The following is a 14043-nucleotide window of genomic DNA, read 5'->3' on the forward strand; positions in this document are numbered from 1 at the left end:
ATCTGCGTGGATGTCGTCGTACTCGTGTGGCAACGTTGCATTCAACGTAGTCCTGGTTTCGCGACCGTGTACCAATCTGAACGTTGTCATATGAGTCGTTTCCTGTTTAGTGGTGTTATATGCGAAGGTTACTAAAGGCAATATCTATAGTCCCAGTTCTTATGTTCCACCTCAAAGTACATGCAAAGAATGTCTGCGAGTGTCTTGTTCAAACGATCCGTTAGTCCATTCATCTGGGGATTATAAACTGTCGTTTTCCGGTGGGCTGTGCCGCTGAGTTTGAGAACTGCATCTCGAAGATCGGCCGTGAACGCGGTTCCTGTGTCAGTAATTACTACCGTTGGGGCACCGTGCCTAAGGACGATGTTTCTGACGAAAAATCAAGCAGCTTCATCTGCTGTTCCCCGCTGGGCAGCGTTTTACACCGCCTGCAAGTTTGTATGCGGCGGCTGCGCGCGGCCGTGCAGCCGTATATCGAGAGCGATCTGCGTTGGGGGCACAGTCTAGGTGCGTCGGCGGCTCGTAGCCTTGTGCGTGCTGTGTGTTCTCGGCACTCCGTTTGCGTTGAAGCGATAGACTGCACGAAGGTCACTTGGCTCGCTGCTGCTGCCGCGTTTCTTCACGCCAGCGTTTTGCCAGCTATAGTGTCCGCGGTCATCGAGTGTGATGTGTTTGTGTTTGTTTTGCGCGCTGACACCATGCTTGTTAATTTAGTTAGCAAGCGAACGTTTACAAGTTGATACGGCCGATAAAAGTACTATCCTTAATTCGTATGGCTCTCTGCTAATTTGCTATCGCAATCGATGCTTCGCCTTTGGGGCGAAACTGCGACTTTTTATGATTGGTAAGGATATATCATATGTTATGATGATAATTATGGTGACTATTGTATCGAACCCCCGAATCCCCCCCCGTCGGTGCGCCACTGCCTGGCCGAGTCTCGAAGCATAACTTCTCAACAACTTGGCCGAGCCGAGATAAAGCTAGGTGGGGTTGCTAGCTTCGCTGTTTGCCCAGTCTTCGCACCACTAGTGTGAAGCTGCCATTAATTTTTTTTTTCTCTCTCTCTTTTTAACAGAACTAAGTGCAGTTCTGCATGAGCAGGGTATTCTTAATTCATCCTCGGGGGTACACGAAAGATCTCGACGACAGAGTTGAACTACCAGTTGTGTCTGCGTTTGGAAGTTTACAGCATTTCATTGTTTTCGAAGTGAATTCAGATTCACCCGTCACTACAGATTCATTTCAATATCAACATCATTGAGGCAAACGTTGGGAACTAAGTGACAAAGATTTGGGGAACACGAAGGAGTGCACTCCCCTCCCCCCCGCCCCCCTCTTTTTCCTGTTTTCTTTTCAGCGCATCCAGCAGCGCCAGACTTATGCACATGCTTTGGCTGGGAGAAGCACATAAACATCATTACGTGCACTTAGTGCTAGTCATAGTCTCTCCAGACTGTGAACTGCGTCATGTGTAGGAGTCTATAGTACAAAGCGTGTGCAATGTTACATGCTTGATCGACAGAGCTTTTCTGATGTTGTTGACCGCCTAGACAGCCTGTCTATTTCAGAGGACCTTATATTTGGGACCTCGGTGTGACTATAAATCTAGTTTTCGGACCACCTAGGCCTTACTTGGCTTGCCTCTTCCCTCTACCGTCTTCATCAGACACGTTGTTCCTCTTTCAATCCGTTTCCCTTCCCCAAGCACAGAGTAGCTCGCTAGAGGAATGTACAAAATGCCCGACCTCTCTGCCTTTCTTTTCGTTGAAATTCGCTCTCTTTCTCTCCCTTTCAGATGCTCTCAATTACTGCCTCCGCAAGCTCACAAGTATGGCAACCAGGCTCGTAAGTGAACTCACAACCACGCTCACAACTGCAATCACAACCACGCTCGCAGGTATGCAGGTATGACTGTTATCAGCGCAAAGAAGCAACCGACACATTCGATGTGGCTCATAGTGCCGATTTTATTTGCGTTTTTGCCGAGGAGCTGTATTTTATACCTGCCTGCAGCCGCTCTAGGTGCTTCAGCACTGGTCCATCGGGACGCACTTCCTGTCAGACTTTCTTTCGTACAAGCCGCTCCGGCAGAAACATCCGGTCATCAGTGCCAAGGGACAAAGCATCACTAGCTTGGCGGGATCGGCCGGACGTGGAGTTGGCTTTGTTTCGGGGCATATGGGCTCCTCGCAGAATCCAAGACTTTTATACTCTCTGTCCTTGCGGCATGACGGTGCTGCAACGGGTGTGTGAAGGTTAATGAGGTGGTTTACCGAATGAACGCCAAGACGAACGAACATGCTTGCGTACGGCGAGCAACTTTGCGTGTGATGCGAGCGCGTTTCTGACGACAGCAGCAAGGCAAAAAAAAAAAAAAATAAAGATGACGGCGATAGTATTGGACGGTGATAGTATTGGACGGTGATGGTACGACAACTTGCTTGTTGTACTCGAGAGAATAAACTCAAATTCGCAGGATACGACGTGCATGTGTAAAGGCTCTAACATGTCATGTATCGTCGTAGCGTGTGTCTCATGTTCCAAGCAATAACAATATTATCTAATCCCGTCATTAATCAGACAGTTACGCCCGGAACTATATTCCTCTGCGCAAGGATATTACCTGTGTATGCCTCGTGGAGTATAATTACTCGTCTTATAAAAATGTGTTGAGTCATCTCGCAGCGATTGAGAGAACCCCAAACGATGATAGTCATCTATGCACTTATAAATGCTTCTCGCATAAAATCGATTGCCACAGTGCTTTGGATCTGCATAACCTTCCCTGTTCTTTTTTTTTCTTTTTTTTTTTGTTGACAATGGCTTAAATTCTAATGTCCGTTCCTTTTTCAGTAAACTTAGGCTTGAAGAAGGCGCTTGTCTGATCTACTGCTTCTCTTAGCTAGAGTACGGAATGTTTGTGCAATTATTCAACAGCACACGGCAACACATTTGTACGGCAACTTAAGTCAGTATAGAGCCTAGCTTACTACCGGTTGAGGGATCGACTTCCATCTCCACAAACGGTGCAGAGTTGCAGAACGTGCTTCGTCGCATATACCCGATTTCTCGGGACAGATGCTGTTTCGTAACAAAGTCCTTGGGCATTCGATGACGCGACGTTTTCCGCTGTCCTTCCACGCCAACTGTGGCTGCTCATCCTTTCAGTCACGATTCATCATTAATTTATCTTAAGGTCACCATATTTATATATTTTATCGGGAATACGGCACAATCTTTGCAGAAGAGATTTTAGACCTGTAGCATGAATATTAAGGTTAGGTCAGACCAGTTGCCCGTAATTAACAATTGATTGCGGATATTGAATTGTAATACTGAGCGTTATATTATCAAAAGAACTGAAATGTTTTTTCATGAGAAGATGCGCTGGTTTTTATTGAATTGAGGACTCAAGTAAAAAAAAAAAAGAAACGAATTAACAGCAGGTATACAAAGTAACAAGTCAAACTTCACCTCAAACCTTGTAATGCACTCCAAAATACAATTTTTTGTTTACATTACTATCACTACTAATACGACCCAAGACATTATTTATGGTTATCGTGACATTATTTATGGTTACTTGTACATTACGAGTTATGTTCAAGGCTAGTCGGTACGCTGAAAAGTAAGTTGCGTCTCTACAGGGAGACACCGTGAATAACAAGAGCTGATTTCTTGTGCAATAAACGTGCGAGACCGTTTCTTCCAGCACACCTTGCTTGCTCGAAAGGCTTATTTCGTGGGGTAGGCGGGAGCCTAAACTCCTCAGAAGTACTAGATTTGTGTTTAGTTACTGGTGCTTTTTCTGTATGCCGATGTAGCCGAATTATCGAGAACAAGAAATCGCATACGGAATCGGTGATTGTTACGTTAGCAGAAGCAGTTCGTCCATCTGAAATTAAAGCATGGTCCATAATATAAAGAGCAGAGCCGCTTTCTCCATGACCACTAAAGTGCTTGAAATAATGACACTGCCGGCATAGCAAAAAAAGGTACAGGTCAGTTGCTCGATGCAGACTATCCTTAGATAATCACGAAAACACAGACTAAGTGTTGGGAAGCAAAATGTCTGTGTAATGAAGCTCACCCTGCAGACTACTCCAACTGTTCTGTGAAGGAACGAGAATACTTGAAGTGAAGGAACGCAGGTGCTGCTCACGTAGGGAAGTAGTTACTGAGGTTCAGGGAAGAGCCCAGGTCTATGCAGGCATAACAACCCGTCACATCACTGGCATAGATGTTTCTCTATCTGCCATAGCAGATGCAGCAGAGAATGCTACTGAAAAGGCTGTGGAACGTCTTGCGACCACTCTGAGTCCTTGGCACAAATGCCCTCTAGTCAGATGGCGCTGTTCATTGGTGCAGCCTCTACCCAAGTTCATGTCTCCCAAGTTTCGGATGTTCTAAACCTAACTCAAAAGCAATCATCATCCAATCAGCTAGCTGACTATCCTTGCGAAGGACCTTCGACTCATGTGGAGCACACGGAACCAGAATCCCAACGGAAGATTATGAAAACTTCCAGGATGTGGACATGGAACTGAAGACACACACGCGCCAGTGCTGCTCCCCTATAAATGTCTCATAAGACGAAAACTGAAAAATATGTAAAAGAGAACCTCTTCAAGAATGACTTCTTGAAAGAGAGCATTTAGGATGAGGTAGTTACCGTTCTGTCTTCAGTATAGGCACTCTAAAAATCTTAGTGGAATTTCCTTTCGATTGCTTCTGCTGCAACAGGTTTATCATATAAGCCTTCTCATTGGCTTTCAAATGGTCTACAAATTTGACTAAAAATTATTGGTTATATTGTTGAGATCGACCTGCCAAGTGTTGTGGTGTTGCTTTCTTGGTTTCAACTAAATTCAATCACAAGGCCACGCTATCGTATCAGTGAATCGATATCAATATCGTATCGTAAAATTTTAGCATTAGACATGACACTCCCACACTGCTCCCCTTTTCTTGCGATTGCAATTATGTGGACACTTCAAGTGGATTTCTGCCGTCGCCGTGAGGTTCTGTATAAAGTCCAAGGGCGATAAAATCGTTGCCGCGTGCTGTATCCACGAGTGAAAGCGCGCGGGGGGACACGCGCTATCACGGAGAGCGAACGCGCGGCAGAAAGCAAACGCGACTTCAGTCACGCGAAAGGCCGTGGGGGTATGGGAGGGAGGGAAGGAGGGAGGTGAGCTGATGCTGTGCTGCGGCACCAAATGCGTATCTTGCAACCGGGCGCAAGGGGAACTGGCCACTCAATCTCCCACACGAAAGGAGGAAAGCGGGAAGGCAGCGCGGGAGGGAAGGGGGGGGGGGACAGCTTCTACTCTGCCAACAACGGCGCTTGTACTTTTCCCGGCTGCGGCGGTCGCCCGCACCGTCTCTTAAAATCAATCTCCACACGGCTCTGACCTTTGTATGCGCTGTGCATTCGCCGCTCAGTTTCCATTGAAGCGATAGACCGCACGAACCTTCGCTCGCTGCGGCGGCTGCGCTTGCTGCCAGCGTTTTGACAGTGGTTGTCTGCGGTCATCGAGTGTGATCTATTCATGTTTGCTTGTGCGCGCTGACACCACGTTTGTTGATTCAGTTAGTAAGCGAATGTGTCCAAGTTTATGCAGCCAATAAAGCTACTATCTCTACTCTGAATAGCTCTCTACTAATTTGCTATCGCAATTGATACTTCGCCTTTCGGCCAAAACTGCGACATTTTTTTTCCTTAGTTAACTTATATTTCCCAGCAGGAGCGCAGGATACCCGATCTCTAGACAGCGCTTTAGTTTCCTGCAGAAAAGCCATAGTACTCGCTGGTGACTGACTCTCGCAATGTGTTTCGGGGCTTTGTAACTGATTTAGGTGGAAAACGCTTGTAGGAATGGGCTCGATAATCATCTTTCCTAAATTCAAAAGTTGCTACGTTTGTTCACAGCCATACTCAATCAATGATAGATCGCACACTTTCCAGCTCTTCCTCATGGAATACTATAGACTGTGCTACAAGCAGCGACCACATTCCTAGTATACTTGGGAGATTGATTTCCCTTTGATTTCTGTCAGAAACAAAATTGAAACATCAGTAAATTATGAGAAATATAAAGACGAATTCGACGATGCTTTCATGCACAAATATGCAAGAAGATATTAGGGCTATGAGCCCCTGTGCAGTTTTAAAACGGTCCTTGAAGAATGCAGCGTTTAACCTCCGATACAGGTCTACGTATATTTCAGTCCGTGATGAAATGCAGAATGCACACGGGCTCACCGAAAACGAAGAGATGCAAGAAAACAAATTTTTTGTAATCAATGTCTAAAAAATTGGAGGGATTACCAACTTGTTGCTGCATCTGTCAAGCCTACGGTTTCTAAAGCCATATATGAGTATGATATGAACAAAATCGTTGTCTAAATCTAAAAAGCCCTTTTTAGATTTTTGCGCTATCAAAAGATGATTCCGGTTCCAGCAAATATTAATTCTTTTGTACTTTCGCCACGTGAACTGTCCGAATTATTAGAAAATATCTGGGAGGGACTAGAAAACAGGTTCACTTCAATCATTCCACCGTACCTACTGAAACCGTTACCCTGCAGTCCCAGAGAATGTGATTTAAAAAGGCTATGGACCCACATAATGAGCAGTGTGGGTCTGTCAAGTCGGGGTAAAAGTGTGTGTATATTTGTTGGTTGGGAAAGGAGTGCGTTTAGAGTCCGCGGCAGATGACTTGTTGTCCTTTGGTGAGCTTGGGATGAGTAAGGAAATTGAATCAAAAGACCACTTCTTTTTATTATTCCGACGATATTCAATCCAGAGAAAGATATTACTCGAAGCTCAACTCTACAAAATTAAGTTAGGATTAAGCATAAATATCATTCGGGGCCTCGTCACTAGGCTAAAGCCACAGAGACATTTGTTGCACAGTGTTTGATTCTTTAACTGTAACAAAATGATTACCCTGCTAACTATCGTAGCTTTATTCTACCTAACTTGCTGCTGCAAAATGTGGTGGTAGATATTATAGTCTGTTACTGCATTAAAGCTGCTGTATCTACAAATCACCTATTACCAGTCAGTTTAAAAGCTGCCTGAATTACGCCATACCAAAACTTCATGCAAATAATGCAAGCTCACATGTGCAGTAAAACTTGACGTAATAGCATCGCAGTATTGCATAAACTTAAGGCGTTAATTATCAGGTCACTGTGTTTGTGATAAATTCCAAGTCTGAAAAATCGAACCAACGTCATACAGTCTGAATTGCTTTAATTGCAGACATGGTCATGGAAACACACAGGCACACACATCACTCACACATTTCGGCTATAGCTACACTTGCAATGTGTCTGCCAGATCACCGATTTTCTGAATATTGACAGTCAGTTTATGTTCCAGAACAACGCAGTTACAAAACGTTAGGCCTCGCATCTAGCGTGCAAGCCTCAGGTGGAAATAACCGAATAGATGACCTGCATTACAATACTTTATTTCCCCGCTGACCGCACTTGGCATTCGCTGATTTGTAATGGTTGCACAAGGTTCTTACTGGTTACGAATGCGAATGTGGCAAGTGTTACCACTCGACTTCTTTTAAGCATCTTCCCCTGGTGGTGCAATAACACAATAGAACAGTGGACGTCATCGTTAGTATAAGATCGTAAGCCGCACACGATCAAGTGTGCTTAAATCATAGGCTCTGGTTTTGCTGTATTGTGCACTTTTTCTGACGCCTTTGTTTGTGAAGTATGACATGCTATTTACTGCTACACTCAAGTTATATGTCAACGCTCAGTTAAAAAGCAATTCGGCCGGCCACTGCCATCATATCGAGTGGACAACCTAATGGAACGCAGTTGTGTTGACTGACAATGTTTAGCGACCTAAAATGCACAGATATTTCTTTTAAATCACACAAAAAAATAAGAACTCAGGTACTTTACTACTGTCTAACTACAATGCGAATCCTGCTGGAGGCGGTTTACTTGTGACCAGCCTATCTACGACTCGCTTCTGTTCATCATACAAAGCCATCAACAGCACAACCTTTAAGAGGTCAAAAAACATAGCTCTTGCTGCTGTGTGCAAAGCAGTTGTTCGTTTATTGTCTGACACACATTTGGCACCAAACTCTTGCTTTCTCTTGTGAAAAAAAAAAATAGAATGAATATGGAGGCTGGATATGGAGGTATTTCATTTCATGTGCTTTTCGAGACACTGTCTCCTTTTCTGGAGCACATGTGCGGGAAAAAGAAGCTGTTTCAGGTAACTGTTTAAGATGTCTCCAAGTGGCTCCTCTCCTCGTGATATCCTATTCCTTAACGAGCTGTAGTTGTTCCGGAGTTACTCTGTTACAGCCATCATACACGACTGCACTTGAAGCAAGTCTCCATGAACAGAATGGAATACCATCATTGCACATTGCTCAGACAGGCAGAGCACGCTTACAGAGCTTCAGCTAACAGGGCATGTGCTTTGCTGCGAATGTAGGCTATGAGGTCTATGGAGGCAGTAGCTAGTTTTTCAATGCGCACAGCAGTTCGAAGAGAGTTAGAAGACAAAAAAAAAGAGTGAGGGGGGAGGGGATCGTATAGCAGGGCAGGGACCACAAGGATAATTTGACAGTTAAGAGGCGACACTGGTCGTTCCATCCAGGCTCTACCAGATCCCGCTGGACCTGCCACCTGGTGGGTTGTGGACGCGGATTCCGCTCCTTGTGCCTTGGCTGTCATCGATCTGTGCTCCTGCAAAGATAATGAGGTGAAATGTCTTTGTAAATTTATGAACTTGCCTGTGTGTGTTTCTTTTGTATAGTCATGTGTTTCTCGCAGGCATTTTCTTATTTACTATGAAATTAATACACCCATGAATAAAAAAAAACATAAGTGAGATTACTGCAGCCTGAACAAAATAAGAAATGTATTCGTGGACCTTGGAGTGTCAGCTGATTTGTGTTTCAGAACTACTTGCCGTAGCGGCTTTGTGGATATGACGTTAGACTGTTGAGTACAAGGTCGCGGGTTTGATTATCGGCCGCTGCGGCCGCATTCCTATGGAGGTGGAATGCAAGAAGCTCGTGTACTGTGCATAAAAAAAACCAGGCTGTCAAAATTAATCCGGAGATGTCCACTACGTCATCCTTTATAAACCACTGTGGAGTTTCGATACGTTAAACCCCACACTGTTTTTTTTTAAATTGAGAACAACTACTGCTAAAATGTACTCGCGTTTAACTTGATTTGTTCGCCTTTCAAATTTACGCCGATAATTTGCAATCTTGCCAAAAATATGGAAAATCTGCCGGCTGTCCTGAAAACCGACTTCACGCTGCAATAATGGTATGTTGCCAATTTTTTTACATCCTGTTATGGAGAGTTGCGCTGTAACCTAGGTGGAAGCACAAACAAGTATTTCTCGTAGCGCTCAGGTAATAGCCACATGCTTCGCGAGCGTTTATATTGCGAAAGTTGGCACGGTTGAGCTTTTATTACAAGTCCGCACCAGCACGATTGCTGTGGGTCGTTGTCGTAATAGATATCCGGTAATAGTCATCAAGACCGCATGTCAGAGATCAGATATGCCGTCTTCAGTGACAACAATACGAAGCCCACAGTAACGCCGAGAAGAGCACAGGCAACTCATTGATTGTAGCGGAGGCTGCGGGTTCGGCTCCCACCGTCCGCCTGTTGTCTTCCACTTCCATCTTACTTCTTACTTCATTAATAACGTGAAGCTGATAAAAAATATAACCCTGGTTTGATTATGAGAGGTATTCAGCCTCATTGGCACGACAAATTCCAAGGATATAGCATAAATAGAGCACGATCTGAGGACTCTCCTTTGTAATTCTATATTTCATTTCCTTTTTTTTATGTGTTCCCTACACTTATCTTGACTGCACTGTCAAGTGTAGGGAACAGAGTCCTATTGCCTCAGTCCTGCAAGAGCGCTCTTGCCACATGCTGACTCGTGCATAGCTTGAAAGTGCAACTTCTTTGTTGACACCGCTTAGCATATCTCGATATGGATGGCACTCTAGCGAACTGACATTTGGACACTGAGGTTACTCCAAAACAGGCTATTTGCTTTCCGTTCCGAAAACGTTTCTGCAAATAATGTTGGCATAAAAACTACACGTCTTACTGCGCTTACTAATGCTCTAGCTATATCGTCGTCACTGCTCTGCATTTTTTTAGGGGCTGATCCCGAAGGTAGTGCAGTCTTCAACACCAGCTTGGATCACCGTGTTATTCGCAATCGGTACGCGCAGACTTCACGGCGGTGCCACCAGATGGCGTGTCCAGAGGGAAGTGCGAGAGAGAAGCCCGGCTGTAATACAGACGCTTCATACACGCTGCGTTTCGGCTATAGGCATACTTGGATAGTCACCGTAGATGTGTTCTGCCCGAATGTTATTGCTTTTTTTTTTTAAGATAGCAGTAAGCTGCCAGTCGCAACATATAAGGGCGCCTTATTCTCACCGGACAGGCTGAAGCTTGAGTCCTGGAGGTTGCGACCTCCGCTGCGAGTGGGTCCGCGGGTGTGGAACTCTGACGGGCTGAAGGGACTCTCCTGTCCCCTCAGGGGCATCGTCTGATTCTTCAGCGGAGTAGCACCGTCACCTCCGTTCATCATCTGGTCCCCCGTGGGTCCGTCGTAGCCGTCACGGTCCACCTTGAGGTGCTGGCTGGCCTGCGTGTCGTTGTTACCGCGTGACATTAGACAGTTCTATAGCTCAGCATCGCGCTTACGCTTCACTCTAAACCCACTAAAATTCGTTATAAAAAACCCTGGTGCTTCAATCGTTCAGCAGCTGTGAGAATGATGGTTAGTAACATGGATTTGTGTGCTCTTGACGCTTGTGGATTCAGACGTTTTCGTGGCTTTGTTTACTATTTATCTGCCTCTATCGGCCTAACTTTCCAAGCAATGCTACTTTTCTAACGGCAGAAGACTCTCAGAACACGCATTGTCGGTGCGAATTGTTGCACTTCTAGCGCATATTTTTGTGGAGAATGATCAGTTTCCAAAGTCGCAGAGATGTTTGAAACAAGAAGGACGAAGGTTAAGCAAATCCCGTGTTACTAACCATCGTTGTTACACTGTCTGAATCACCATGCTTGTACACTAGCGCCCTCTAGGAATTTCTGTAGGAAACTCCATAGTCTATTCCGCTCACATTTCATGGGCACAGGCAGTGAATGGCAAAGAAGCCGAGGGGACGCGCTATCACTCTCTTCCCAGTCGGCTTGGCAACAGTCCGAAGGGCTGTGTACAGCTTTCCAGAGTCGACATGCATAAGCGTCGATAGCTAAAAAGCGTGTTCCCACTGAGCGGATGGGTACAACTTGCACACACGCGCTACGAAGTTACGTGTGTGGGCCACGAAACGATTTCAGTAAGAATGACTGTTTTGCATGTTGAGCCATGTTCACAGAGCAAGATGCTTCGTCCTTACGTTCTTGCACCAGTTTGTTAACTTAGTCTTAGCTTACTTCACGTATCTGTTACCAGCCGTGAGCAAACATTACCCGAAAAAAAGGTCTGCAACCACGTCTCCTTTGCCACGAAAGTCCTTGGGACCTTTTATTGAAAGCTGTTGACAGCGTTTGGGGGTTCCAACTGTTCGAGTAAAAATTTGAGCTTGTTATAAGCATACCGCTTATACAAATTACAAGCCAGCGACAGCATATCCCCATTTTGATTAGTGCATTCAGAAATGACAGAAATGCTTGGAGACTGGTCGCGTAGATGGGTTCTGACAGGAAACTACTGGGTTCACGAAGAAAAGTTCACCACTTTGCATTTACTTACCCGCTCCCTCTCAAACAGACTGCTGAAGGTGTGTGGTGAGAATGGTGGCAGGCCAATGAAGCGCCCGGACCCTTGACTCACTTTGAGCTGCACAAAAATGATGCGTCGTTTGATGTGATAACATTCGTGTAATAATCATGTTACTGGCAAGTGAAGGAAGAAGGAAAAAACGCAGTCTGGCACTACAGTGGCCATGCCAAGCCAATTTTTGGCTTGGCATAACAATCTTGGTCGCATGCTCAACAGCCCAGTGCTAAAACAGCAACATTGTTGAGAGAAGCACATTCGTACAGCCTGGAGAAGAACAGTTTTGTAGAACAGGCGAACCGAACGTGTCTTGCATATTTCAGTATCATTCCTTCAGCATGTCTGTAAAACTCTTTGTGCAGGGAGTACTAGTCGGAGAGAGGGTTCATCATAACCAATCTTCACCATGTCTCATTTTATCTAAGAAACACTGGGCTTGTTTCCGAGAATGTTGAGCACCTAAATTTATGAAAAGCATAGTTAAAAAAAAAGAAGCTGGTGCAGTATTGTGCGTATGATGCTGCATGCACAGCAGCCGGCTGCGAGTCACGAATTGGGTGGGGTCACCCATAGGCTCTAGTGTATTCCTGTCTGCGAAAATCACTGCGTGCCACTATCCTAATCAAGTAAGCACCTTCTACGCCATTTATTCCCAGCAGGTTGCGAAGGCTTTTTTTTTTCTTTTTAAAGAAATTTGCAATCAATTTGAAAGGACATCATTTTACTGGCTGTTGAAAACTTGCGGGCAGCTGTGATGTGTGTTCGAGGCTAGCTATGATGCGTCGCAAAGTTGCTGGCGATAAAGCATATGCTGAGATGCCATCTTTGAAGAATATTTCGCGTATCTAAACATATCTGCAGTTAAATAAACTTTACAGAATCAGCCTTGTTCCTTTGGAGACGTACCCTTTCGCTGAGATAACAAAACGCGATCTCATGAACAAAGCTGTGAGCTATGAGCTTAAGCCCATGCACTTAAAGACCAAGTGCACCGAAATTTGGGATTGAAAAAGTCTATAGTTTAGGATAGTGTACATATAGAAGGGCCTCCATGCAATTTGTTATGTTTGAAATAAGAGTGGAAACGTCGCGAAAGGCTTGCTAAAGTACACGTCATTGATGCCAAAATTTAAAAAAAAACACACCATTACCTTACGCCAGAAATGACGCATGTCTAAGAAGACACGGCTCAACCTCCAAGATTAGGCACCACCAGCGGTGCGTTGAAATCGCGGAGGCCCCGCTATTGCTATCCACCAAGTGCATGCGTAAACTGTCTAGGTTAGGGTGCCTCAATGTCCTTCTCACTGCGGGCAAGGAGGGCATCGAGGAACCCTAGTCTAGGTGCGCTTTAAAAGCTGATAATAAGCAGACTAGACAATTACCAACCCTTCAGCTTTCTGAAGATCGGTTCAGTAGCTTATGCATTACCAATTTCGCCAACGTAAAATTTTGCTGCAGTTGGCATTTATTGTAAAGAACAGCTCAGTATGGACAAGCGCTTGTCTGCTCAAATTGGCGCGACAGAGGCGATAGTTTCGGAATCCCAGCTCACCTGGCCATCATCCATGACTACGTGTCCTCCAGAGATGACGTACTGTGGTCCACCACGGACGTGCATTCCTTCGAAGATGTTGAAGTCGGCCGCAGAATTGTGGGACTTCTTGGATATTACCGTCAACTTCTTCGGATCCCAAATGACAATGTCTGCATCTGAGCCGGCTTGGATGCGTCCCTGGAGAACAACATAAAGAAGTAAATACCAGTGATCGCCTCATGGAAACACGCCAAATTATACCACAATCCTTCATAGTGAACTTGTTTCATCGCTGACAGACACATATACAAGAAGCACAAGCCTAGAAATGCAAAATTTCCAAGAATTCTGAATGGCCTGAAAAACTTTTTTCGTTTGTTGTTCTTTTTTTCGAAAAAATTGGCAATGAAACAGGTTTCACAGTGTCCTCTACAAATAGTGCAGCGAGTCGATTTTGTACTCTTACTGGTAAAAGATATGAACAGACTGTCAATACCTTTCATCTGCTCAACTAATCCGCTTGATTAAAAACACAAGATTAGGCGATCTGCTGCAGTCAACGTGACACCAAAACAAACTTTCTACACACACAGTGTAAATTTTTCGAAACACAAGCACGTAAAAGGAAAAAGTAGCGCGCTAATTAATCTGCGTGAATATCGCTGCTTTC

The 14043-nt window shown here is 44.9% G+C and overlaps 2 protein-coding genes across 8 annotated transcripts in view; one reads left to right on the plus strand and one right to left on the minus strand.

Moving 5' to 3' along the window:
• LOC119433329 (uncharacterized) overlaps positions 1–8751 on the plus strand; it is an 82738-nt gene extending 73987 nt beyond the window's left edge. For 2 of the 5 annotated variants that reach the window (XM_049658549.1, XM_049658550.1), the window contains 2 exons: positions 1799–1900; positions 8651–8751. In XM_049658549.1, the coding sequence (XP_049514506.1) occupies positions 1799–1852 (54 nt within the window). In that variant the 3' untranslated portion in view covers positions 1853–1900; positions 8651–8751. The remainder of the gene's footprint in view (positions 1–1798; positions 1901–8650) is intronic. The other 3 variants (XR_007464240.1, XR_007464241.1, XM_037700479.2) reach the window with 3 other exon arrangements.
• Positions 7248–14043, minus strand: part of LOC119433304 (dihydropyrimidinase-related protein 2) — a 76705-nt gene continuing 69909 nt past the window's right edge. For all 3 annotated transcript variants that reach the window (XM_037700448.2, XM_037700450.2, XM_037700449.2), the window contains 4 exons: positions 13392–13571; positions 11810–11896; positions 10477–10687; positions 7248–8739 (listed from right to left, as the gene is read on the minus strand). In XM_037700448.2, the coding sequence (XP_037556376.1) occupies positions 8654–8739; positions 10477–10687; positions 11810–11896; positions 13392–13571 (564 nt within the window). In that variant the 3' untranslated portion in view covers positions 7248–8653. The remainder of the gene's footprint in view (positions 8740–10476; positions 10688–11809; positions 11897–13391; positions 13572–14043) is intronic.

This window comes from Dermacentor silvarum, chromosome 11 (assembly GCF_013339745.2).
Source record: "Dermacentor silvarum isolate Dsil-2018 chromosome 11, BIME_Dsil_1.4, whole genome shotgun sequence".
NCBI classification, from domain to species: Eukaryota; Metazoa; Arthropoda; class Arachnida; order Ixodida; family Ixodidae; genus Dermacentor; species Dermacentor silvarum.